At 34.8% G+C, this 27224-nt stretch overlaps 1 protein-coding gene and 1 pseudogene across 1 annotated transcript in view; both read left to right on the top strand.

The window, feature by feature from the left end:
* PKHD1L1 (PKHD1 like 1) overlaps nt 1-27224 on the top strand; it is a 154671-nt gene that overhangs the window by 20253 nt on the left and 107194 nt on the right. The window contains exons 7-21 of the mRNA XM_019942265.3: nt 935-988; nt 1518-1591; nt 2505-2547; nt 6433-6503; nt 7670-7780; nt 9713-9802; nt 11670-11938; nt 13246-13337; nt 16233-16392; nt 16702-16837; nt 17615-17758; nt 19609-19766; nt 20650-20763; nt 22232-22381; nt 23384-23508. Coding sequence (XP_019797824.2) covers nt 935-988; nt 1518-1591; nt 2505-2547; nt 6433-6503; nt 7670-7780; nt 9713-9802; nt 11670-11938; nt 13246-13337; nt 16233-16392; nt 16702-16837; nt 17615-17758; nt 19609-19766; nt 20650-20763; nt 22232-22381; nt 23384-23508 — 1791 coding nt within the window. The remainder of the gene's footprint in view (nt 1-934; nt 989-1517; nt 1592-2504; nt 2548-6432; nt 6504-7669; nt 7781-9712; nt 9803-11669; nt 11939-13245; nt 13338-16232; nt 16393-16701; nt 16838-17614; nt 17759-19608; nt 19767-20649; nt 20764-22231; nt 22382-23383; nt 23509-27224) is intronic.
* On the top strand, nt 25561-27066 carry LOC141276941 (suppressor of cytokine signaling 5-like; annotated as a pseudogene).

The following is a 27224-nucleotide window of genomic DNA, read 5'->3' on the forward strand; positions in this document are numbered from 1 at the left end:
GGACTAAATGTGGTAAGTGCCTGTAAATGTTTGCTGCTAAATGTATTATTTAGTTGCAGTGAGGCAAGAAGTTAGAAAGAGAATATGAATTCATAAATCTCTAAAATGGTTACAGTAATTCAGTTTACTTCTTTACAACCTAATGTAATGATCAAATGAAAGAATTTGTGTGTATATTAAAAAGTTCAAAGTTCTCTGCAAATAGAAGTCCCTATTTTTTATAGTTGAGGTTTGTATCTGGCCTTGTTTTGAGTATAGGATTTGCTGTCCCAGAAGCTGGGGGTTTGTTCTGATGGTGCAAAGAATGTGATAGCAGTCAGTTACCTGCAAGCCTCCGATCTCCTTGGGTTCTATCAGCCTTAAAGCAATGGGTCGACCTAGTCAGCTGGGGAAACGTGAAGGCAGATTTTCCTCTCAGCTTCTAATCCTTTGCAGCTTCTTGTTCCCATTTCATTGACACTGATGCTGTTAGACATCCTCTTCATCCAGTTACTTTGTGGGACCTCTGCTGTGGGCCTTGTTTAATTCTTATAGTATGAAACTTAACTAGAAAATTATATTTTGTATTTGAATTAATTGAACTTCAGGTGGAAGAGTCCCCATTATCTACATTTTCTATTCCCATAGTATTCATCACTTTCTAACACACCAAATATGTTATTATTATCATGTTTATTGTCATTCTCCCCAAGTTAGAATGTCAGTCCTATAAGGGCAGGGATCTTTGTTCTGTTCACTGATGTGTTCCAGTACCTAGAGCAAAAACTGTAGCATAATAAGTGGTCAATAGATGTTTGTTGAGTGAATGAATGATGGATAATAATAAATGATTGGGAAAAAATATATAAGGTAGCAGTAAACTTGGTGGGAGGAGAGCATTTTGAAATAATGTATTAAACACAATTTGATCATTTCCAATAAAATATTTATACAGAGCTTATATTGGAGGAATGCCCTGTGAACTTCTCATACCACAATCTGATAATTTGTAAGTAATTCAAATAATTTTCTTTAGAAAAATAAATAGTAGATACAAACATACTAGATTTAAATAGTAATTTCTAGCAATATTGCATAGCTGAATGCTTTATAACAGTATAGATTATAATATTTTTATAATAAATTATCAATCATTTATATAGTTAGATGTAACCTGATATCTACTATCTCCTGTATAGTATTATATGAACTGCTTTTAGATTATTTTGAGAAAGATGTTTTGAGAAATACCTTTATCAAATAATTGTTTCACTTGGTAATGTTTTAAATTCTTTGAAAGGAATATCAATGGGGATAACCAAATTAATTACAAAATATTTAATTTTCAAATGAAGTTTTATTCAAATAACTTCAACCAAGACTGGGAAGTATTTTCATTTTACAAAAATTTTTGTTGTAGCAACAGTTTCTATCCTGATATATATTCTGAAATTCATAAGATGTTTTTAAGGGAAACACAATATTTTAAAACTTTAGTGTCAATATAAACTTTGAAATTAACATATATATTTTATTAGGTATGGTCTAAAACTAGATCACCCAAATGGAGACATGGGTTCTATGATTTGTAAGACGACGGGAACTTACATTGGTAAGTGTCAGTCGTCATTCTTCATTGTTCTCAGAAATGCCTATTTCCTTGTTTTGTATTCTCTTAGACCTCTCCTGTGGCCTCATCCCTTTTTTTTTAAATTAGCATTTCCTCTTTACCTTGGCTTCTTTTCAGTGTCATGTAAGCATGTATGAATTACCTTTTTCTAAGGTTGACATTGAAGTAAGCTTCTTCAAGTTTCTTTTTTCTTTTCTTCTGTCATCCAGATGATTCCATTACTAATTTACCTGTAGCTTTACTTTTACTCTGTTTTTTTCTCCTTGCTCTATGTACTTCAGACTCATAAACCTTTTAGTTATTGAATGAGCTTTATTCCTTCTGTCTCAGGACCTTTGCAAACTTCCCATCCTGAGAGTTTCAGATAAAATGTCATGTCTTCAAAAAACCCTGATCCCCAGCCTTACATTCTCAAAGTTCGTTCTCCTTCTGATTGATAGCTTTATCACAGTTTTTAGTTCTCTGTGTCATTGCTTTTGACTGACTGTATCCTCCACTTGGCAGTGTGCTCTTTGAGAAGAGCAAACTGTGTGCTCACCCTGCATCTCTCAACCCGTAGCTGAGTGTCTGACTCAATTAAATAGCTGTTAAATGAATGAAAGAAAATTGAGGGCAATATGGTTACATATATATTCTTTTCTTCTCCTTCATTCATTATTATATTTTGTCAGGTTTTCCTGGTTATAACCTTGAGATATATTATTTTGTATATCTTAAAGTACTAGGTACTTTAAGATATTTCAGTTTTCATTTCTTTGAGGATTAGTAGACGGTTGCATAATTACAGTGTTAATTTTATATTTCTTTTCTTTGTTTTAAATCAGCTTTATAATACAGAGTTATTGTTCTCCTGTGATTGAGAATTTAATTGATTGCGTATATTAATTAATTCCAGGTCATCACAATGTCAGCTTCATCTTGGATAGTGATTATGGAAGGTAGGTCATTTTGTAAATTATAATTTTCATAATTAATTCAATTGGGTAAATAAAATAAAAGTGTACATTTACTTTGTGCTATATAGAGCCCTAGATTAAAAAATTAATCACTTTCTTCCCCCAAATTAACATTTAAGGGATCTGTAACTCCTGTTCACTCATAATTTGTGCCTCAGACATGGCCTTCCAATTGTTGGGAAATCTAGCATTACCTAAAACAATAACTAAAAAAAATCTTTGATTGTGATGTTATAAAGTGTTATTTTATGTTTTGTCATCCTTCTTATTTAATTAAAATTGTTTTGATAGCTAAGTAATTAAATTTTGATTTGAACTAATGTAAGAATAAATAAAACCTCATGGTTAATATTACCTGATAATGGTTTTCTCTTAAAGTGTCAGGACAAATAGAGTTTTGAAAGATGGTAGTTATAGCTTTTAATTGTTCATTTTAACACCAATGTTAATAACTTATATTTATGATTTTTAGTAAAACTAGAACTTATTTCCAGTTATCCTAATTTCAGTCAGAAAGACCATCACACGCTTACAGAAATATCAGAATATGCAAGTCTCAACACATGTTGCAAATGTCATATTATAGATAATAATAATGAACATTTAGTAGCAGGCATGGTGTTAGGCACTTTACATATATTATCTAGTTTAATACTCCCAAAGAACCTATAAATTGAATGTTATCATCCACCCCATATTGCACACTGGGAAAATGAGGCTTAGGAACATTAAATAATTTGCCCAAGGATATTCAGCTGGTAGGAAGCAGAGCTAGAATGTGAACCCATGCAGTCTGACTCCAGGGCCTAAGCCTTTTATTCCAGTGCTCTGCCATGACTGATGGAGGGTTTCAGTCACAGAACCACATCTCATCAGTATTTAACATCCTGACTCAGGATTCTCTAACATGGTGGGATCACCCCACTCCTGGAGTATTTGCAAATGTGGGGGGGTGGCATTTGTTGGCATTCCCACTAACTATAGCATGCTAATGGCCTTTTATGGGCAGGACCATGATGTGCCAAACCTAAATGAATTATTCTTCCCAAAATGTCATAGCATCTTCCACTGGGAAAATGAGCTGGTTGATAGAAATCTAAATAAGTCACAAGATTTAGCCATCCAGTCCTAATATGTCAGTAGTAGACCAATGATAAAATAGGTCTATTGATTTCTTTTTTGTCTCTGAAGAGAGACTCAGTGCTTAGAAGTTTGGAAAGAGAGCAATATTGTAATCAGAGTAGATGTTATTCCTGTTCATTGTTTACAGACTGCAAGAGAAGGGTGAGATTTGGTCCCTGCATGTATGGAAATGCAGTTGAGTCGGTGAAACCAAATCCATTATCACTGTATTTAGGCATGAGCTAGTTCTAGACACCTAGAGGCAATATGTTTATTACCAAGTTATAAACCTGGGCTGGACACTGTTTTTTTTAAATTGTGGGTCCCCAAAGCACAGGGACTGTATTTTCTTTTTAAAAAAAATTTTTAACAGTTTTTTGGGCTGTGCCACGCAGCTTGCAGGATCTTAATTCCACGACCAGGGATTGACCACAGGCCCTGGCAGTGAAAGCACCAAGTCCTAACCACTGGACCGCCAGAGAATTCCCACTGGACATTTCATTATAGAATAATATATACTGTTCTAAAACCATGAAGAATATTATAATTCAAGATAAGCCAGAGTGGATGATATGTAAACGGTGCTAAGATTTACCTTTATGATTTACATGGGGAAATGACACAGTCCCATGACTTAACTGTGATTTGCTGCAAGGACATGGCCTACTTACATATAATTTGATAAGATTAGACAATAGGATTTTATTGAAAATACTAGAAAAATATGTCAGAAGCAACAATTACTCAGTTTTAAATTATTTCATGAACTATATATGGTTCTTTTATGCTCTCAATGTGTGACTTCTTAGTCCTGAGTCTGTATGAAAGGTACTAATTGCCAAATCCATCATATGTCTCTCAGAGAAATAATTACCCCAAAATAGAACATTTGAGTGATCAAGCTTGAATGTGATTAATAAGTATACATAAGTCAATATGTGGCATTAACATGTCCCCAATTTTCAATTTTAAAAAGTCAGAAAATTTGCACATATACAGGCAAAAATATTGCATAAAATTGTTAATTCTGTGATCTTGACTTATAATCATTTTTTTCCTTTTTAAGTCAATGGATTTCCTTTTGTATTAGTGTCTCAGAATTTAAGAAATTGTGTTTCTATATAAAACAATCTTATGAATTTAAGATAACTGTTAAAAATATGACATTTACTACTTAAGAGCCTAGTTTTAAGATTACATGGCATTTAAAAACATTGTCATTTTATAAGTTATAAAATCCATATTTTACGAATTTCAGGAGTATTCCTGAATATCAGATGAACCAATTAGACAGTATTGTGGCACCCATTCTGTATTTCTTTTTTTTTTGAAGTTTAGTTGATTTACAATGTTGTATGCATTCTGTATTTCTTTTAATAACCAACCTTCTCTCTTCTATTACCCCAAGTTCAAACAACAGCTGTTCCAAACTGATAAGGTTTAGATGAGGCTCGTTTAATTGAGAAATGCCTAGTCATTATCAATGAATTCGTGAAAATCACCTCAGTGTCATACCAAATAAATTACATTCAAATTTTATTTCAGGAGGCAATTTTCCCACCAACTTAAAAAGCAGAGTTAATTTTTCAGATGCAGGATCTGACCCCAGACAACATTGTCGGAACTGGCATCATTTCAGATCTTTGAGAAATCAGCTGAAAAGCTTATAACATAAAAATATAAAATCTAGTGTGAACTTCTTAAATAACTAATTTAGCATAAAATATTTTCAGGGACTCTTTAGCTTTGCAAATGCAAATTATAATGCCTGTGTTAGACTTATAGGGAGTTAACTCTTGGTCTCCACCACAAGATTTGCATTATCCTTTTAGATTCCAGTTCATTGTGTTATAATTAGGGTGAATGGGTTTAGGTCTTAATATTAGAATTTCTTAACTTTTCTAATTATGAATTTAATTGAGGTAATTAAGAGAACAGCATTTAATTTTAGGATCAGATTCCTTCCTTTCCTAATCCTCTAGACTATGGAAGTGCAAGTATGTATCTGTCAAAAATATGAATAGGTTCTGTGTTTATTAAGGGTGACTTAACTCTGGTGGACTGTTGTGAACTTGCTGTCATCCATTTGTATTCTCATGTAAGTTAGTGGCAAGAGAGGAGAACTGTGTAGTATAGTACCCAGGGCTCTGGACTCAAACTGCCTGAGCTCAAATTCTATTTCTGCTACTTACTGTCTTTGTGATCTTGACTAAGATAAAAATTCTCTGAGTTTTACCTACTTCATGGAATATGAAATTGAAAATTTAATAGCGTAATAAATTAAAAGCTTAAAAAATCTTAGCTTAAAAGCTTAAAAATCTTAGCATACCTGATAAGTGTTCAATAATGTTAGTTATTCTGACAGTAAATGGGTTATAAGAGCATAGAGCACTCTGGGGTGGTCATCAGTAGAGCCCAGCTTTTATGAAGGGCAGTCCTCCTGTCTGTTTATTTTTTATGTTAATATAAATTCTTACTTTATTGAAGTATAATTTGCATATAATAAAATGTACATATTTTAAGTGTGCAGTTCAGTGAGTTCTGACAAATATATCTTCATGTATTTGTGTAATCAATAACTAAATCAGGATGTAGAACAATTTTATCCTCCTGAAAAGTTCTTTCCTGCTCCTTTGTAAATTATATGATTTCTATCACTAAAGTAAAAAAAAAAAAAAAAGAAAGAAACAGTTTCCTAAAATAAAGGTCATTTTTAAAGCAAGAATTTTTACTTTTTTTAAACAGGAGTTTACCACAAAAAATGGCATATTTTGTTTCTTCTCTCAATAAAATTTCAATGTTTCAAACGTATGCAGGTATGTGACCTTTCTGTGTGTGGGGTGGGGGGCGGGAGAAGAGATATTTCATCAAATCAAATACAACAGTGACTGTAAAGTGTACTATATTATGTTACGTAATTCTAAGAAAGGAAACACACCTAAGATGAGGAGTGAAATAGGAAGTCCTGACATTAAGCTACGATCCCGAAAACTACATTTCTGGTGTAAGGTTGATTGAGAAATACACTTATCACTCTAAAAGAGACAGCAGGGAAACTTGTGCATCTCAACTTGGGCTGTTGATCAAGGGAGGAAAAAAAATCTCTGCTGTCAATTGAAACCACAAACCAGCACTCTCTGAGATTTATGCTGTCAGTGTGGTCCAAAAGAATCCTCAAGCAGATCATAATTTATTTTAATTTAATGAGGTCTAAGGTTGGTAGTGCCCCTAGGCGAGTGTCAGAAGCAAACACAAACCCTTCTGGAAGAATTGTACTTCCTTCCAGGTCTGGGATGATTCAGATTTCAAAGATGTTCAAATGTGAAAAAAATGTATGTCTTGGAATCAATCAAATATCATCTATCCTGGCTTTTTCTAGAAACTTATTTAATGTGAAACTCCTATGTAAAAATACATAGAACTTTGATAGATTGAACTAATAAGGATAAATTTTAATAAGAATCTACCATATGTTATGCACTGGGCTATTTTACCAATATACCTAAGACTTTTATATATAAAGCCACAAGAATTCCAATCATAGTTAATATATTAGTATATGAAAAAAATATAAGATGTTGGCCCATAAATATAAGGAAGATTCATTCTTCAAGAGCATAGAGAAGAGGCTGTTCTCTTTGCCTTCCTGTTTTCTTTTGGAACCAAACATCTATGCTCAGCCCAGGTTTTCCTTGTTCTCTGGATCCTTCTGTTACCAGTGTCTCTTTAGTACTAGTTACCACTAACGCCTGGTCCCCAGAAGATGTAGGTCTCTGTGAAAGCCATGTTTATAGTCCTCTTTGCAGGATTGCATCAGAGACAAAATAATGAAACACCTGATACTTTCATTTGGTAATCTAGTACCTTCACTGTGTTATGTACTATGGCTAGGCAATTTGGAAAATTGGTAAAAATCAAACATTTGTGTTTATGTGTAATATTCATGACATTGTATTTCTTGTCCTTCCCCTCCCCCTCACAGAGGTCACTAAGGTTTCACCTTCACAAGGAAGCATTCAAGGCGGCACCATGCTAACAATAAGTGGACGGTTCTTTGATGAGACAGATTTCCCAGTCCGAGTTTTTGTTGGAGGTAATTTTCATGATTTTTAATAAAAGAACCAATCCTTCCTTTTCTTTAATAACATCTAAGAAGAATAACAGTCTTTTCTTAATTAATGCTTAATTTAAAAGCTGTGTATTTTCAGATGGGCATTTGGTTCTGGGGCTTGATGCTTTTCCCACTGCAATTCTCCAGTGAGGACCACTCCTTGCAGCCTTTATATGACCAAGATTTGGGCTTTGAGGTCAGCACCGAAGGGCACTGCATGGCAGCATCATGGCTGCCATCAACAAATTCCTCACCACACTTAGCGACACACGTACCCTCTATTTAATAGACTCTTAAATTACCTTTTTGAACTGTTATTATTTCTTAAAGGGTTAGGTAATTATGGGAAATTTAAAGTGGTATTTAGGGATACTCTCCTCATCCCCTTGTCATATACGGTGCCTTATCTGGACATCAGTAATTATAGATGATATTGGCCTTAGAAAGAGCATCAATTAATGTGTTATATGTTCACAGCTGCACATCAGGTTTGATTCTCTGGTTATGCATCACTTTTATATGTCTGGTCCAGATCTGTTCAGAGGTAGGGTGCTAGGCAGCTCAAATAGGAAGTTGGGGATGAATGTAACAGTGGGGGTCTTCCCACTCAGTTATAATGACCTTACCTACCTTGACGTGCAGGGGACAGGATGTCTGCCCATGCACCTGGCACGTAATTTTTCTGATAGAGCCTGCTGCTTAGGTACTTTCTGCTTTTAAGGAACATGCTAATGAGCCAGCCAAGATGTGATTTCAAGAAAAGAAATTCATAGAAAGCAACCTCGTGTAACATTCATATAATGTCTTTCCTATCCCAATGAATCCTTGCTGGCCACCTGCATAGGCCAAAAGATTTTAAACTTTCATATAATATGTTATTCTGATCAGATACTATATTTTAAATATTAGAAGCAGGGACATAAAATATTTTTAATATATATAATATGTTTTACGATCTGATATTATGATACAGCTGATATGCAAAGGTAACATGTTAAATTTTTTTATATTTCATTGCCATTAATGTTACAGCCAGATTTGAGATTTTGAATCCTCAGTAATTTCTTGAAAATAATGATCAGTTTTTGTATCTTTGCTCCAAACAAAATGGGTTAAGTTAGTTTAATATACTGTTAAAATGTACTGTTTTCTAGTTCAATGATCTTGCATTCACAAAGCATTCAAAATAGTGAAAGGTTGTGTTGAAGTATCCATTTTCCAGGCCACCAAACAAAATGTGGCAAAGATACTTTCCTCCATTTCCCTTGCTTCACTGTTCATGGGTTATTTCCGTTTCAGTAAATAGTTAATGAGGCCTGACCTTACATGAGGCACTGTGAGGAATACATGGGGGTCTAAAACGTACACTCTTACTGAAGTCTGATTGTGCTTATGTGTAACAACTGTTATTTAGAATCTTGTCTGTTTTGGTTTCCATCTGTCTGTGGAAATACCACTTACAAGTTATTATTCCTTTTGTTTTCATTTGAAAAAGTTGGACAAAACCACCATTAACCTAAGAGGACCGGGATCATCTACTTTTGTAAATTCTGAACATCATTGATTTATTCAGAAACTTTCTCCAAGGAACAAAACATAAGGCTTTGCTTTGGACCCAGATAAAATATTTCACAGTGACATCATTTTATCAAATTTCGTATTTTGTTTCTCTGAAATTATGAAATATTCTAACTCAGACTTGTGAGATTTTGCCAGCAAAATGTAGCCTGTGGAAGTATGACAATTGATGAATGCTAAAGCTTTCATGGAGAATATGTAAAAGAAATTAAGACCCTTCAACTTTGCCTCTTGCTTTTGTAACTTAGCTTTAATTGAAAAAGCACTCCAAGATAGACTGATGTGATTTTCATTCTGAAGCTCTGTAGTAACAGTTCTGCCCTTGCTTCTCTGTAGGTCAAGCCTGTGATATTTTGAATGTCACAGAAAACAGCATATGTTGCAAGACACCCCCTAAACCTGATATTCTTAGGACTGTATATCCAGGTAAGTCAACAAAAGGGAGAAGGACCATTTCTGTATTTGTGTAAGAGGAATATTATTGACAGATATCTTTAGTGTCTTAGTCCGTTTAGGCTGTTATAACAGAATACCATAGACTGGGTAGCTTATAAACAACATTGATTTCTCACAGTTCTGGAGGATAGGAGTCAAAGGTCAGAGCACTGGCAGATTGGGGATCTGGTGAGGACCTGCTTTCTCACAGATGAGGCCTTCTCAGGGCTAGGGAGAAGAGACCTCTGTGGGCTCTCTTTCATAAGGGCACTTATCCTATTCATTAGGCCCTACCTCCTAATACCATCACATTGGGCATTAGGTTTCAACATCTGAGTTTTGAGGGGACCCAAACATTGAGCCCGTAACATAGTAACAAAAAATATTATTTGAATTTTTTAGAATTTGTAGTGAGAATTATAATAAATTTCTTTCTAGTTTTTATCTTTATACTTTCTGGATTAGGAAATTTTTCTATTAATATAGCTGCATCAAGGCTGCACCAGTGGAGGTAAACCTGGCCTAAATTACTCAGATACCCTATGAAAACTCTATTGATAGAGTATAAGGGTGCCTTTATTTCAGATCAAATGATCATTACTAAATTTTGGTACAGGCTACATGGAAAATTTTAAAATGCTTTATTCCTGGTTAAAAAGTAAACGTCAGAGGTTAAATCCTTATTTGTCTAGAATGATTTAGGCATGATCACAGGGATGAGAGAAACGGAACACAAAATTCTTTTCAGATTTTCACCTGTGACCAGTGAAAGTGCACCTGATGGCCTTGATATCTGCAACTAGACCACCGTGATGCTGTGCATGTGTGTGCATGGATTCTGTATCTCATCCTGTGCACTCAGTGAAATCAGTTTATAATTGTGTCATTGATTGGTATTTGAAGCCAAGTAAATTCATTTTATTAACCTCTTAAATGTCCTTGTTTTGAACAATATTTAAAAATTGACCGGTTTAAGAGGAGAATTTTGATATTTATAATTGATTACTTTAAAGAAAGTTGTATATACCAGAGCATGCTGCTGCTATGAAAGGTTGAAGTGCTCAAGCTTTTCTCTCAGCAGACTCGGGGGAAGAGTAGTAGCCATTATTTTCCAGATTCAGGCACTCCAGACAAGCCTAAGGCTGCTGAACCAAGGCCTGAGCCTGACTGTTGTTGTATTTTAAGGAAGAAAAATAAAAAGTGAGACGGCTCATTATGATTAGGAAAAAATTACACTGGCAAGTGTAAGTTCACTTTAATGAGAATGTTCTCTCTCTGATTCTGTCCAAGAAGGAGGAGAAACCCTAGAGCCAAAGTAATGTTAAAAAGAAGAAAAACAAATACTGACAGAAACGTTAAGGCCAATAGTGTCTGTTCTTTGAGCCATTAATTGAGTAACTTTTATTAGAGAGAATAATCAAGGTGAAGATTTTGTAATCAAGTGGTCTGAATCTTGAAGTTTTGAGTCTTGACTATACAAAGCAACATCAGTCATATCAAAAATCATAATTATTATATTATTACTATCTTATGTAAAGCATTCACTAAGTACCAGGTATTTTACATATGTATGATATCTAATCCCCATAGTAGCCTTGTCAATCATAGTATTACTCTCATTTTACATGTGTAGAATCTGAGGGACAGATATGTGAAACAATAAATTGCAGACTGTCGTAACAGCAGTCTGTCCTCTGGGTACAGATACACGTAGAGATATGCGTAATTGTTTTGTTTACACACATGCTGTAAAAATGTGAATAGAAATAGAATACCTATAATCACCACCCAAGTAAAAGACATTGAGATACTGCATGAAAATTCTGATGAAAGCCTTCTTTTATTTTGTTATGTTCAGGTGGGAGAGGCCTAAAGCTTGAGGTATGGAATAGTAGCCGTCCAGTACATCTTGAAGAGATACTCGAATACGATGAAAAAACTCCAGGGTACATGGGTACCAGTTGGGTAGATTCAGCTTCCTATCTTTGGCCTATGGGACAAGATACATTTGTTGCACGCTTCAGTGGATTTTTGGTGGCTCCAGATTCTGATGTTTATAGATTCTACATCAAAGGTGATGACCGTTATGCTATCTATTTCAGCCAGACTGGACTTCCTGAAGATAAGGTAGGGAAGCCACAGAACACTACTTGATATTATAGAAACAATATGATAACCTTTATACATATCCCATTTATTCTACACCAAAACCAGTGAATATATTAACGAATTTATGTGGTGGGTTCTTGGCTATTTTAACACATGTGGTATGAACCATAAAGTTGTTAGAAAACCCATTGTCTAAAAGAAAATGCTTTACCATACCTAAGTTTTCTCTAACCAAAAAAGAAAACACATATGTTTCCTTTAAAATTGAAGATTATTTTTATTATGAAAGAATTATGGTCACACATAGGAAATTTGGAGAAGAGTACAAGTATTTCACTATCCTGCTAGATCTGTTTCACTATTACTTGGTCATGAGATTAAAGTCTATTATCTCCTTTTGTCTGTATTTTGTTTCTTACATAAATAGGATCATACATCCAATTTTATAGTCATTTTTGTCATGTATTAGTATTTTCACATATTATTAAATAATTTATATAACACCATTTTTGATGACTGAATAGTATGCTATTGCATGACTTTACTACCTTTCCCCATACTGATAAGTTTTTAACTTACTTCTGATTTTTTATGACCACAAATCATACTCAATTGAACATTTGTGTTCATTAAATTATTCTGTATTTTATGTTATTTCTTTAGGACAGTTTCACAAATGTGAAACTAATGAATCAAATCATAAGAACATTTTATGAATCACTATATATATATGGCAAGGTTGTCTCCCAAACTGGATGAACAAGTTTAAATTCCTGCCTATAACACATGAATTCCAATTTTACCATAGCTTTTCAGCATGTTTCCTTTAAAGACAGTATAGTCATTTCTAATGGGAAGCCCAAAGTCTTCTCTTTCTAGTGTGCAGACCCAATTAGTAATCTTTGGCATCTTTCAGACCTCCTTTTAATGATCTCATTTGGGTTAAGTCCCTCAAAGTTCTCAGCAGAACAAAAGAATATTTTATTTAACAATAACAACCTCCTCCCTGTGTGGATCTTTAAATTTCCTATTTGCAGTTCTAATTGTGGAAAAGCTATGTTCTGTGTGTGTTCATGGAATAGTGGAGTTGATGTTAGTTAAGGGTGGAAGGGGTGACGTGAGCTTTGATAATTTTTTAAAATCCATTTCATCATGAAAAACAGATATTAGAAGAAAAATGTGAAATATTTTCACATTTTTCTGTTCATAAAAGTTCTAAGACTGACAGAAAAAATAAATGATAAATAAATGCTGAACAGGCTTATTAATAAGTTCTTTTCTCCCTCTCTCTCTCTCTCTGTCTCTCTCTGTCTTTTTGGGATAAGGTGAGGATTGCCTATCATTCTTCCAATGCCAACAGTTATTTTTCCAGCCCAACACAAAGATCAGATGACATTCATCTTCAAAAAGGAAAAGAGTAAGGTTTTTTTCTTTTCTTTAAATTATTGTGTAATATTTAAAAACTATAATTTTATATATAAAAATATTTTCAATTTGTTTTATTGGTAGAAGTGATACTAGTTTATTGGTTTAATTTATAATTGGTCATTCTCTATAATTTGCTAAGTTTTGTTTCTATATTTTCAAGCATACTGGCATTCAGCTAACCAGGAAAATTTGAAATCTAAATTATTCCTGTTGCAGAAATTACAATTTTGTGAAATTTACTTAATCCTGCTTTAGTTTCTTATTAGGACCTTTCAGTCAATCCAGCCATCTAATTTCTCTTCTCCTATTTTCTGTATTGCTAGAGAAAAATCACAAAAACCACATGGATTTGTACCATAATTAATATATATTTAATATTCTCTTGATTTATTCCAGACCCTGGACCAGGTACTAGAAATTTAATACAAAGGATATTAAAATATATTCCCTGCCCTTAAGGAGTATTTATTTAGTGCTGAAAGGTCAATTCCAGGGAGAAAATGAGGATATTATTCAAATAGCTAATAATCCCATTCGAAAAGTCAATTCAGGATTCCTAGAAAACAGGGAGGTAAAAGATGTTATATGCAAAATAGCTAAGTTACATGGAGAACATCAAAAGTTTCATTGAAATTTTCTTCCATTTACCATTTGTATCTGTTAGGTTTTGCTGCGTAAGAAACCATTCCCCCAAATTTAGTAGCTTAAAGCAACCCAGTTTTGTGATTAGCTAGGTAGTTCTTTTGATCCTGACTATTTAGTTGGTGATTAATGGTCCAGGATGGCCTCATTCACATATCAGGAGCCTCAGCTGTCCTGATGGGAACTGAGATATCTGGGATGTCTCACTTCACATGGTCTCTCATCTTCAAGGAGGCTAGCCCAGGCTTGTCACAGTGTCCCAGCAGTTAAGAGGGCAATTCCTAATGCACAGGTACTTTTTAAATTCTGCTTGTATCATATTTGCTAATATCCAATTGGCCAAAGCAAATGGCCAAACTTAGATTCAGTGGGTGAAGAAATGCACTTCACTTCTTGATGGGAGGAGTTGTTTTTTTTTTTTCCATTTACCATGTCACCTTTCCAGATATCTATTAGATTATGCTCATAGGCAGCACCATGAAGATGTGATGGAGCTGGACAGAGAGGGTTGGGATCAATGGTACCTGAGAGAAATCACACTAAGTGTTCTCACTAAAGTCTTAGGAATAATAAGCTTTCCATTCTTTTTCTCCTCCTCCTTCTATCACTTCTTTCTAAACTTAAGCATTTTCTTTTTTAACCAAGTTCCCTGGGCCAATTCAGAGTAAATGGAGTATCTCGTTAATACCTATTGCTATTAAGTGTCAATACACCTTCAGGCTTTGCCTTGACCTTGGAAAATGAGTTCAATTTACCTGCTTGGCAAGAGCACAGAGCTTGCATGAAGGTGACTTGTAATACATCTTGCCCCCGGTATCTGTGCGTCTGCAAACTAGCTTGAAATTTACACTGGCACTTATAATGATGGTTGTGTATTCTGAAATTGAGGCCACACAGGATGGTTTATTGCACAGTGGTCCCTGGGACCTTTCCAAAGGTAGCTTGTCTTGCCAGTTCATTTTACTCAAATAATATAGCCTTATCTCTAAGTGCATATCGCTTTGGTCACCCCCTTTCTACTTTGAATCCTACCTCAGTGACTAACTTTTAAATAATTTTTCAATCTTTAAGTTCTTTTAGTCTCTGTTATTCATATGATCAAACAGAATAATAATATACATTTTATAGGATTTTGTGAATATTAAATATAATAATGTCTGTGAAGTGCTCAGTTTAGTGTCTAGCACATAGAAGGTGCCTTAAAATATTTTTAAGCTGCCAGTAAGGATACAGAATTTAATGGTTCTTCTCCGAATCCTGCTCCCTAATTAGTATTGCCCACCTTGATTTGACGGAGCTGGCAAACAGGTTCTCAGGGCAGCCAAAAGCCTGATGTAATCCTCCAGTATCAGTTCTATGGGGGAAATGACCCAGAGCCCCAGCATCCTTGCCAGATGGGAGGTAATAAATACCCCTCATTCACAGTTTTACGTGAACTGTGGATACTTATTCTCCATTTACAAGAGTATCTGTTGAATGATGTGAGGCAATTTAAAGGAACTCCTAGCTGGCCTCTCCAACGATGGGAGCAGTAGTTACACTGACAGAGATTTAGATAGGGAAGCAGTAGCTTTTCACTCACCTGTAACAGCTGATTAGTGAACACCTTATCCTGGATAGGCATTTGGATGATGGGCACGGGGCCTCAGGAATCAAGACTTCCAAAGTTAAGGTGTGAATCTCATCCAGCTTATTAGAGGGCCATCATCAATCTAATCAGTAAAAGTTTTCTGTGGCAGTGTGTTGTTTCCCAAGTTACAAGTGGAGGCAATATTTGAGGAACTTAGAGTAAGAACTTTCATCGATGACATACAACTACTCAGATACAAAATATATGGTATGTCTAGGTCTGCCTGACATTTTCTTACACACGTTAATGTATTTAACCTCTGTGTGTCCTCTGTTTTATGCCAGGAAGATTATGTTATAACCTACAATGTAATTTTGTTTTAAGATACTTGAAGATAGGGGATAGTATCTTTTTCAATAAATATTTATGGACAAAACTGAATGAATTCATCGTTCTCTTTATCTCTAATGCAGATATCTTACATAATTCATTTTCTTTTAGCAAACTGCTATGAAACTTAATATTTTAATAATTAAAATCAGGGATACTACAATATAAATCATTTAACAAGCAGATGTTTTATATCATATTGAAATTTTATTCATTGAAAGAAAAATTCATGACAAGTGCTCTGGAGAAAAAGTTACATTCTTTAGTTACACTATTTTCCAGATATTACATTGAAATCTTGCTGCAGGAGTACAGACTAAGTGCTTTTGTGGATGTTGGACTGTACCAGTATAGAAATGTCTATACTGAACAACAAACAGAAGATGCAGTGAATGAAGAACAAGTGATCAAATCCCAGTCGACAATTGTCCAGGAAGTACAGGTTTGCTATGATTATAGATCCACTTTGTAGAAAGTAAATGCTCAAATATAGGAGCTCTATTTGGTTATTAATTTTACTAGGTAAGATACTGTTTTGGGGGAAAACAGTCATGGAAAATTACTGAATTGTGCCTTGGAATATCTGTAATTATAAACCAAAGAGTCTGTTATTTGATGACTTACACATTAAAATAGTTTATCATTTGCAATAAGATAGGGCAATGTAGAAGCATTGAATAGCTGACTTATGATGCTTTTAAAATGTATTTTTCCCTATAGTAAATATATGCTTTTTTAAATTGGGAAATAGGTTATAACATTGGAAAACTGGGAAACAACTAATGCAACCAATGAAGTGCAGAAGATCATGGTAACCGGCCCATGTGTGGAAGCTAATTTATGTTCACTTTACCAATATAGATTAATCTATAACAAGGAAAAAACTGGTAAGTTGTAAATAATAAGGGAGATTTTATTACTCTTCATGTATAGACAAAATTATAAAAAGGTATTTGCTCTAGTCAAATTCTACTGTCTGAAAAATTAGTTTTAATAGTATGCTAGACAAAGAGGCAAAAAAATATATCATGAAGAAAACTCTTCAGACTGGGATAGAAAATGGCATCAGTAAAAACAGCTTTCAGATATATACTATTATTTTCTTCTGTAAGGATCATGATAAATGCATATCTAAACACACATAAGGAATTTATGTATCCGTGACTCACAGGTGTTACGTTAATAGGAATTAAGTTCATCATTATAGAGATAGGCATTTCAGTTTCTCAAAAGACCTATGAGACACTAATTTATCTGTTAATGAAGATATTGCATTTCTATATTTTATAAAAAACCCTGAAAAAATAATTTTGCTATTTCTGTTCATTGTTTCAATGAGTAAATATTGAAGAGTGCTTGCTGTTTGCCAAATACAATGCTTATTACTATGGGAATATTAAAACAAATATATTAAAATAAAATATGAGCCCTATCCTCAATAGATCACAGTCCAATTAAGCAGCCAATATTATTGAACTTGAATCAATTTCAGAATGTAATTTCATTAAGTGATAACTGATGGTACAGACTATAGGTACTTAAAAAAATTCAAATATGAGACATCAGTGCTGGCTGTGATAGTGCAGAGATTTCAACTCTTTTTTTTTTTTTTTATTAAAACCCCTAATCATTTGACTTTAATTTTTTGTTAATTCATCGAAAAGTCTGGCTACCTGCTGACGCTTCTGACTTCATACTGCAATCAGCCTTGAATGACCTCTGGTCTATAAAACCGGATGCAGTTCAAGTAATAAGAACACAAAATCCTCAGAGCTATGTTTACATGGTAACCTTTATATCAACTAGAGGTAAGCATGTATTTCATTTTGCAATTCTGTAAAGTTTTTTCTAGGAAATAAGTTTGTATCCTGCGCAACTCCACTGAAAAAGGTAAAAGCTGCATAAAATGACGGGAAAGTAAATGCATATTCATAGCCCTGATCACCTCCAGGAGAAACAGAAATAAATGGTTAATTTTGTTCTACTGTAATTTAAATTCTAGTTGTACTTCAAGGAGTGTACCACTCCAGTGCATGAGGTATACACGCTATATACTACAAATACACTATAAGTATAGTAGCCTACTTTACATTTAGCAAAAATTAGTGAAGATATTAATTCTGGAAATGAAATTTAAGTGAATCAGTATTTCTCAGGAGACACTAGTCTGGCTAGATCTTGTTTGATAAAAGGATTCTCTGGTCATATCCCTGTGGGAAGCTCCTTGAAGGTTGATAGAGCTCATTATAGAATATTAAAATCCCCAAGGACTCCGGCAATGAGCAACAAACAAAAACAACAATAAAAACAAAACAAGAAAAGCAGTGCACCTGTATTTAATACAGCATTTTCCAAAATTATTTGACTTCTTTATCCTTTTCAAGTAATGGCCATTAACTTCTTATTACGTTTTCAAGTCTTACAGTTTTTTTCTTTTAAATTTTTCCAGTTTTTCTTCTGCAAATTTTATAGTTTGTTTATTTATTTATTTATTTAATTTGTTTATTTTTGGCTGCGTTGGGTCTTTGTTGCTGTGTGCGGGCTTTCTCTAGTTGCGGTGAGCGGGGGCTACTCTTTGTTGCGGTGCGCGGGCTTCTCATTGCGGTGGCTTCTCCTGTTGCAGAGCGCAGGCTCCAGGTGCACGGGCTTCAGCAGTTCTGGCTCGCAGGCTCCAGAGCGCAGGCTCAGTAGGTGGCACATTGGCTCAGTTGCTCTGCAGCATGTGGGATCTTCCCGGACCAGGGCTCGAACCCATGTCCCCTGCGTTGGCAGGCGGATTCTAAATACTGCACCACCAGGGAAGCCCTCAAGTCTTACAATTTCAAGTGTCACATTTTCAAGTCTTAAAGCCAAGTTTAGCAACCAATTTGGGTATTTGGGATATTTAGCTCATGAAATAGGTCCCTGAATATGTATTTCCTTTCTTTGCACGGTCACTATTTTCCAATTCATATAAGTAAACTGTTACTTCAATGTTTATGTCTCATTTTATGAAGTTGGTAATTTGATTGTTGAGCAGAGAGTAAAGAATTCTGTTTAACATGAATTGAAGTTCTAAAAATTTCCCAAAGGTTAGATTGTCAAAATGCTATCTAAAGAAGATATGGTTATCTTTGTTCTCTTAGAGAAAGTCAGTAGGATTCCACTGTTAAAGCATCCTCCCAAAGAAGAGAGACATGTGAGGACAAGGCCTTATTTCTTTCAGTGAGATTGTATAAACAAGGTTCGCAGGCATGGGGCTACTTCCTGGAATTCATCTTTGTACTCCATTTGTAACTAAAGAAAATAGCAATTTCCCAGGCTAGCCCTTTATACCAAGATGATGGTACCGGAAGAAAACTTAAATAATTCTTGGAATATTTTATTGCCCATTGATTTTTACCTCATGATCCCAATGCCAACTTTTGTTTATCTTACAAAACTTCCTTTTACGCTACAAAAACAGAACCTTAAATATATAGCACTTTATCTGCTGTTCTGCTGTTTCTACTATGGCTAAATATCAGATTCAAGGATCTGCATCTTCTCCATTTATCCTTTTTCTTGTGATAATACAATTCTAAATAAAACTAGTTTTGTTACCTCTGAGTTTCTATTATGGGTATATTGGTATTTAATTAACTAACTTCTTCAAATTCTGTTTGGTACTTCATTGCAGGAGACTTCGATCTGCTCAGTTATGAAGTATTTGAAGGGAACAATGTCACACTGGCTATTACAGAACAAACCAAAGGAAAACCCAGTTTGGACACATTCACACTGAATTGGGATGGGATCACTTCTAGACCTCTTATGCCGCAGTCATCAGAAGCTGAAGTATGCTCTGTGTTAGTTTTTTAAACAGAAAGCCACTTAAGCATCAGCCTTCTATAAAAACACATTTTAAGGAGTAGTAATACATCTCCTCCTTGTCATGGTGGGTTGGAGCCAACTCATAGTGAGTGGAGAAGGGAGGAAATATCACAATGACAGAGGGAGTGAGAGGGGAGTTCTTGGATCTGTGCCAACAGGATCCAGGTATCTGCATATGGGGTAGCTGCTCATGAGGAATGTTTGCTTGTGAATTACTGCATGTCAACAACTACCTGTACAATGAGTTTGAGTTAATATTTGTTTGATGACTGAAGATTGTGCACTATTTCAAGTCCTTAATTCTAAATATCTGTGCTTTATCAGAGAAATATGGTATGGAAATTATAGACCTCATGAATGTGTGCCAGTTCCTATATAATCCAGAGTTATTATTTCTTAAATAATAGTAAGAGATTACAGTATATGTATCTCTTCTTTTGAGAAACAATGCATTGGAGTATATATTTTTTCCAGTTAATTTTGCATTAATTGGGAAAACTATTCATTTGGAATCTGTTTAATTAGGTGCTAATTCATTTAGGTTTGCCTCATTGCTGTCTTTAAAAAGCTACTAAACCAATATGCCTCCCTTATGTAATAACTAAATAAGCTAAGATCAGCCAGTTGGATATAACTATTATCATTCTAAAATAAAAGTCTTGAAACAGTCATTGGATACTGAAATTATCACATATTAACTTGAAATTATTTAGGAAATGACCTCATAATTATGGCTAACATGGGAATTATGAAATTATTTTTTAATTAATTAGTAGAATTAGTAGTTAAATTAGTAATGTTCTAACTCTTCATAAAGAAGTTACTAAAGCTCATATTGTTAATTTAGTTTCAGGCAGCAGTGGAAGAAATGGTTAGCGCTAAGTGTCCACCACAAATTGCAAATTTTGAAGAAGGATTTGTTGTGAAATACTTCAGAGATTATGAAACTGATTTTAACCTGGTATGGAATATTTAATGAACTGTGAAATGGACCAGATAAGAAATCATATAAATGTTTGGAATTTTGTCATTTTTTGAATTAGCATTAATTCCTTTAACATTTAAAGTCAAGTTTCAAGTATAATTTTGTCATACATTTATTGGTAAGGTCTGTTCTAGCATCCTCCTGCATTATAAAATGACTCATTAGTAAAAGCACACCTGAATTTTCTTAATCAAGAGAAAGTAGGCAAGATGGGTAAATGTGAAATCTATAGGTTTTTTTGTTTGTTTTCTTCATTTAGATGCAGGGTATATTCTTTTTCCTCATTGGCTTCAGAGAATACCATTTGTAGTAGAGTGTTATACAGTAAATTGCTTCCCTTGCTTCTGGTCAGTTAGTACAATGCCTAGTCATTATTTACTTCTTGATGAAATACAAAGATTTTTCTTTGATGTACAATAAATTTAAAATATACTTAACTTCCTAATTCTTATTTTGAAGACTTGAGGAAGCCAGATATTCACCATTTCCAAATGAATATCATAGGAATAAGAAATATATAGGCTAGTTATTCAATTCAGATCAATACCCCAGAAATGAGTCCTTAAAAATATATATCATGTCATGCTTTATGCAAACAGATTTATTATTGAAGAAAAGGGAAAATCATTTAATGGGTTACATTTTCAACCTGTTTCAATAAGTATACATGTATTTGGGTTCTCCTATCCTGAATGTAGTACTTGCAGCCAAGACAATTGAACAAGTAGTTTACATTATACTCCTTTTGTACTTCATCTCCCATCATCATCATCATCACAACACACATTCTTGGCTACACTTTACCTTGACTCTTGGAGTTTCCCAGCACCACGCTCTCACGTCCCCACTTCTTTGCACATATTTTACGCTCTCTCTGATGCCCCTTGTCTCCCTTTTCCTATTAAATTGCTCCTGTTTATTCTTCAAGGCAATTCATTTGTTACTTCTGCGAGTCATCTGTTTTGATGCTTTTATGTGAGTTACATGTCTCCTTTCAGCCTTGGTTTTATAATCCTTGGTTCCTTTGTCCCAAACTGGTAGGCTCCTGTGTGTAGGGATAGGGTTCTTCACTATTGGAACCCTGAAGATTAAACAAAAAACAAACAAATGAACAAAGAAGTAAAAATGTGGCATGGAATGAACACAAAAAATCATTTGTGGAAGGAGTGAATAAATATCCTTAAGGAGTTCATAATATAAAGGGAAAGAGAGGACTTGGGAAATAGTCAAATACAGGTACGAGGGATTATATGAGTACGTATCTAAATGAGTGTTATAGGATGAGAGCCTTAGACTTTCAAAGAAGAGAGAAAACATTTCAAGTTAAAGCAGTTTGGGAAGCAGTGGGATCTGAGTTGAAACTTGAATGACTTAGGTGAAGATGTTGGGGAGTAAAGCAGGGCAATAAATCATGTTTTCATTTGAAATATTATTGTTTCTGTAGGAGCATATTAATAGAGGGCAAAAGACAGCTGAAACTGATGCTTACTGTGGTCGTTATTCCCTGAAAAACCCAGCTGTTCTTTTTGACTCAGCAGATGTTAAACCAAACAGACTACCATATGGAAACATTTTATTATTTCCTTATAATCAGGTAAGCTCAACAAAATTATATGCTAATTAAATTTGTAAAATACCTTGGTAATAAAATTTCATGAAGTTTTAAGAGAAGGAAAATTGCTTGTCATGTGAAGTCACATCACATTGGACAGGCACCATGCTTCAATTCTGTGCTTGTGATTTCCTTGTCTGTTGATACTCAAAAAATGAAATTTTAAGAATACGTAGTACCATGCACATGTATTCTGCTTTATCTTATAATTTCAGAAAAAAGCATTATTTGCACACAAATGTAAATACTAAAACAATTTAAAATATATAATCTCATTATTCCTTCATTAATTAAGAAGAAACAAAAATAGATAGCCGTCATAAAGTGATCTTGGGTATCCAGTCATGGAAAAGTAAAGGAGGATCACGAGCAGAGGAGACGGCAGTTTTAGGATAGGTATCTAAGACTAGTAGTCATAGATTTACCCTTTCTCTTGTTTTAAAATTCTCAACTTGTAACACATGTTCTAAAGTTCTAAGTTCTAAATACATCTGGCATTTTTAAGGAGTTGTAGACCATTAAAATTAGTATTTAATAACTATTGTATAGTGACATCTCTAAATGTTCAGCTGCATTCACATCCTAGTTAATCTACCTGAATGTTTCTCTGTCTTCTCTGTGTGTAATGGAGTTTTAAATTCATTGAAGAGTTTAGTTAGAACTGACCTTAATCCTTATATAGCTCCATGACTAGAGGGAGTGAATTATTTCCATTTTTTTAAGGAAATCATATCTAAGAAAACAATAAAAGAATTAATCATTAATTGTGAGGTCACATCAACTCCTTCCTCTTCTATAAAATCTTCCCCAATTCTGCATCTCATTGTCTGAAATTAATCATTCCTTCCTCTGTGTTCTGATACATTTTGTATAAAAAATGCTCAATAGATATTTATTGGATTGGATTGAATTCATTTGAATTGCTACAAAACAATTTAATGGTAAAATATTGTTACTGATTTTCTTTTAATATTTTCTGTGTAGTTATGTTTAGCATACAAAGGATTCTTGGCAAATTATATTGGTCTAAAATTTCAATACCAAGACACAAGCAAGATTACTAGAAGCACTGATACACAATTTACATATAACTTTGCATATGGAAACAAGTAAGTTACACTATGAATTTGAAATTTTTAAATTATAGTATGTAAACTATGAAGGTAAAATCTGTTTGTTTGTTTGTTTGTTTTTGAGAAATCGTGTGCACCATGGATCTAACTGCAATTTTTTCTGCCTTCTACATAAGCTTCCTAACAGAGACATTTGTGCCAAAAATAAATCTATAGATTATGGAAATAAAAATTGGTCTAGTGTCATCATCACCCATGACCACTTAAAAGACAAAACGGTGGTAAACTTTAGAATTTAATTATATATTATTAAATCTAATAATGTTTCTAGATACTGAAGGAAGGTAGAAAGAAACTGCCTTAGCGCCAGATTATCATTAGACTTTGATCACTGAAAAACAAAATGAATGTGTAAATGGAGAAAATAAAATATTTTGATGAACATACCAAAGTTAAGGGAGAAAAGATATTCTTAAATACTTGGTTTGGTTGCCAAAAGTTAGACACATAAAAATGCAGATAGAGAAGTATAATGCGAGAAACTAAATGAGTCTAGAGAAAGCTGTTTAATGACTGTGATTGTCATAACCTCAAGCACAATTTAGTTCTGCAAAATGATTTTTGGTTTTCATTAATTATTATATCTTCTGAAATTTGTCAATCTTGACTTTGAATTTTCATGTACAATACACACAAAAATTTTACATACAATAAAACAATGACGACACATACACACACATACAACTTTTCTATTTTAAAAAGTATTCCTCGGGCTTCCCTGGTGGCGCAGTGGTTGAGGGTCCGCCTGCCGATGCAGGGGACACGGGTTTGTGCCCTGATCCAGGAAGATCCCACATACCACGGAGCGGCTAGGCCCGTGAGCCATGGCCGCTGAGCCTGCACATCCGGAGCCTGTGCTCCACAACGGGAGAGGCCACAACAGTGAGAGGCCCGCGTACCGCAAAAAAAAAAAAAAAGAAAAAAAAGTATTCCTCGTAAATTTTAAAGTCATGCTTATTGAAGTGTAATTTACATAATGTCATAATTTACTCTAAGTGCATAATTCAGTAAGCATGACAGATGTATACAGTTATGTAATCATTACCCCAGTAAAGATATAGAACATTTCCTCTCCACAATTTCAGAAGGTTTTTTTTCATGTAAAGTTTATGTCATAAAATACCCATGGTATGATTTCCATGTCTTCAAAAATATTTCTAATACGTTTCTTTTGTGTTTTTTTTTCTGTCATAGCTACATAAAAAATCTTCTGTATCCTGTATCAATCTATATAGTTTTCATTGTACTTTAATACATATCATTTAAGTTGCTGCCATTCTGTAATATAGAGAGAGGACTTTTCTATTCTCATCATAGGAGTGGGATTATGAACATTCAGAACTGCTGTGTATGGAGCAAGTGTGAGGCAGAGTCAGTGCCTCGGCTTAACTGTTCAGACAGAAGGGAAGAGAAAATGATCCAAAGTTAGAAATAGAACCAAATGATACCCATAAACAAAACAAAACAAAGAAAAGAAATAACAGGTAAGATGATGAGGGAGATTAGAATAACTAGATGGAAAGAAAAGGCAGGTTTTTTCTTTTCTGGCTGCACTGCACGGCTTGTGGGATCTTAGTTCCCCAACCAGGGATCGAACCCGTGCTCTCTGCAGTGGAAGTACAAGTCGTAACCACTAGACCACCAGGGAATTCCTGAAAAGGTGGTGTTGATGGGGGAGTTCGCTTCTGGATGAAGAAACTACTTCCAACTCCGCAATTTCAAGCTTCCTGCTTTCTTGATCATCCCACCACTATTTTCAAAATGCAGGGACCAGCTTTCATTCCATACCTTTAGAAATGTGTATACTCCAAAACTCATAGAAATATGTTGGACTATAAGGGGAATCTTATTTGTTAAAGGTTTAAAAAACTTTTCAGATGGATCCCTCATGAGTTGGGGGAAAGGGGTAAAGTGGGGAGACAACCAGAGTTGGGGCCTGTAGATGCTCCCTCGGAGCTAGGTCCCTGAATTCCATCAGGAGAAAACAAGATGTGCCCACTGGGTCAGTGACAGAAGCAGTGACGGACGATGGAACAGACAGGTGGGTGGGGGCACACAGAGCCTGTTGGAACTGTGGGACCTTGACGTGGATATCCTTAGATACATCCCCCTCCTGTGCCCCCAGCCCAGCTTTTTAACCTGAAATTTTAAAAGAAGTTTTGCCAGTGCTTATGGCTTTCTCCCTGAAGAAGTGGAATGACCTTTTGTTAAGGGAAGAAGGGAAGTTATAGTCTTCAGCTTTCAAAATAAAATATTGTATTTGATGCATACCCCTCTGGCATCATACCCTGAACATGTGGCCCTAATGCCCTTCAGTTGATAAAGTGAGGGCAACTGGGAACCGATTTTAAATATAGGTGTAGAATCTCTAACCATGAGATAGGTAGCCATAGTTAAAATGTAGATACCCAAGAGATGTTTGTCAAAGAGAATATATTTAAGAAGAGTCTTTCCTAGAATTCTTCAGGACACATGAAAATTCTCCCACTGAATATTCCTTAGATTGTTGGAACAAGCATTAAAAGATACTTATTTGTGTTTTACCCCACGAATAAGATCTAGACATGCTTCCATAGGATGTAAAGAAAGAAAATTTTTTTACATACAGAGACAGAAAGTTCATCAGATACTGAAGTTTGGTAAACTTGGAGTGGACTTCAAAGGACAGAGAGCTGAGTGAGCTCTGTGTATGAAGTGGACAGTGTTGGCACGAACTATAAGAAGCTGCTCTCTGAGAAAGTTGCAGGACACTCTTGGGTTTTGTTTTCTAACAAAAACTTAAGAAGTCAAAACCGATTCCCCACCCACCGCCAATGAAAGAAAAGTAATCTTCCTGAATTAATGCTTTAAAAAAATGTCCTTTTCCTGGCAGTTCAGATTTCACCCTCCAGTGGCATCTGATTAAACAGTGTATGGCTCCTGTGTTTGCACTTTTGGCATGTTTTATACATTTGATCCATCTTTGTTTTCCACAGAAGATGAAGAGGAAGATAGGCAGAAAGAGAAGCAGAGACAGAGACAGAAAGAGACAGAGGAGTATCGAAGAAAGTGCTGATTCCCCCTCCCCATGCATAAATAGATCTTTTGAGGCTATTGCACAGTTTAATCCAATATATAAAATGGGATCGAAGTTAGCTCCTGGAATGAATGAAGTGAGTGGGAACAATTCTGCAATTCCCTAGGGTAATTGTTGACTCAGAAGAGGCCACAACTACTCTCTGTTGGCCATCACATAGGAAGAAACAATGCCAGGGGTTAAGACAGTCCTCTCCATGTTAATAGGCAAGGAGCATGGAAAGTCTATGCACAGAATGAACATATCCCACTGCCTCATACCCAGTTTGATTCAAATCGGGTAATCCCATGATGGATCATTATGAAGTGAAAGTCCTTCTTGAAGGGACATCCCTACGTGCCCAAATTGAACAATGGAATCACAATTTTAATTTTGATCACCACCACCTGTATGCATTTCACTCTTCTATTGCAACAGGATTTTGGAAGATTTTACAGATCTCAATTCTTCCATGTTAGTCAAACCATCACTTAACCATATCACTAAGTAGGTCCTTCCTTTAGCCTGCAGTTTTTCTGCTGTGCCGTAATTTGAAGATGCCCTACATTTGATGGAGCTAATGGGCTTCCTTTACCCTAAATGCTACAAGATCTTTCAACAAGAATATCATGAGTTT

The sequence above is a fragment of the Tursiops truncatus genome, chromosome 17 (genome assembly GCF_011762595.2).
Source record: "Tursiops truncatus isolate mTurTru1 chromosome 17, mTurTru1.mat.Y, whole genome shotgun sequence".
NCBI lineage: Eukaryota > Metazoa > Chordata > Mammalia > Artiodactyla > Delphinidae > Tursiops > Tursiops truncatus.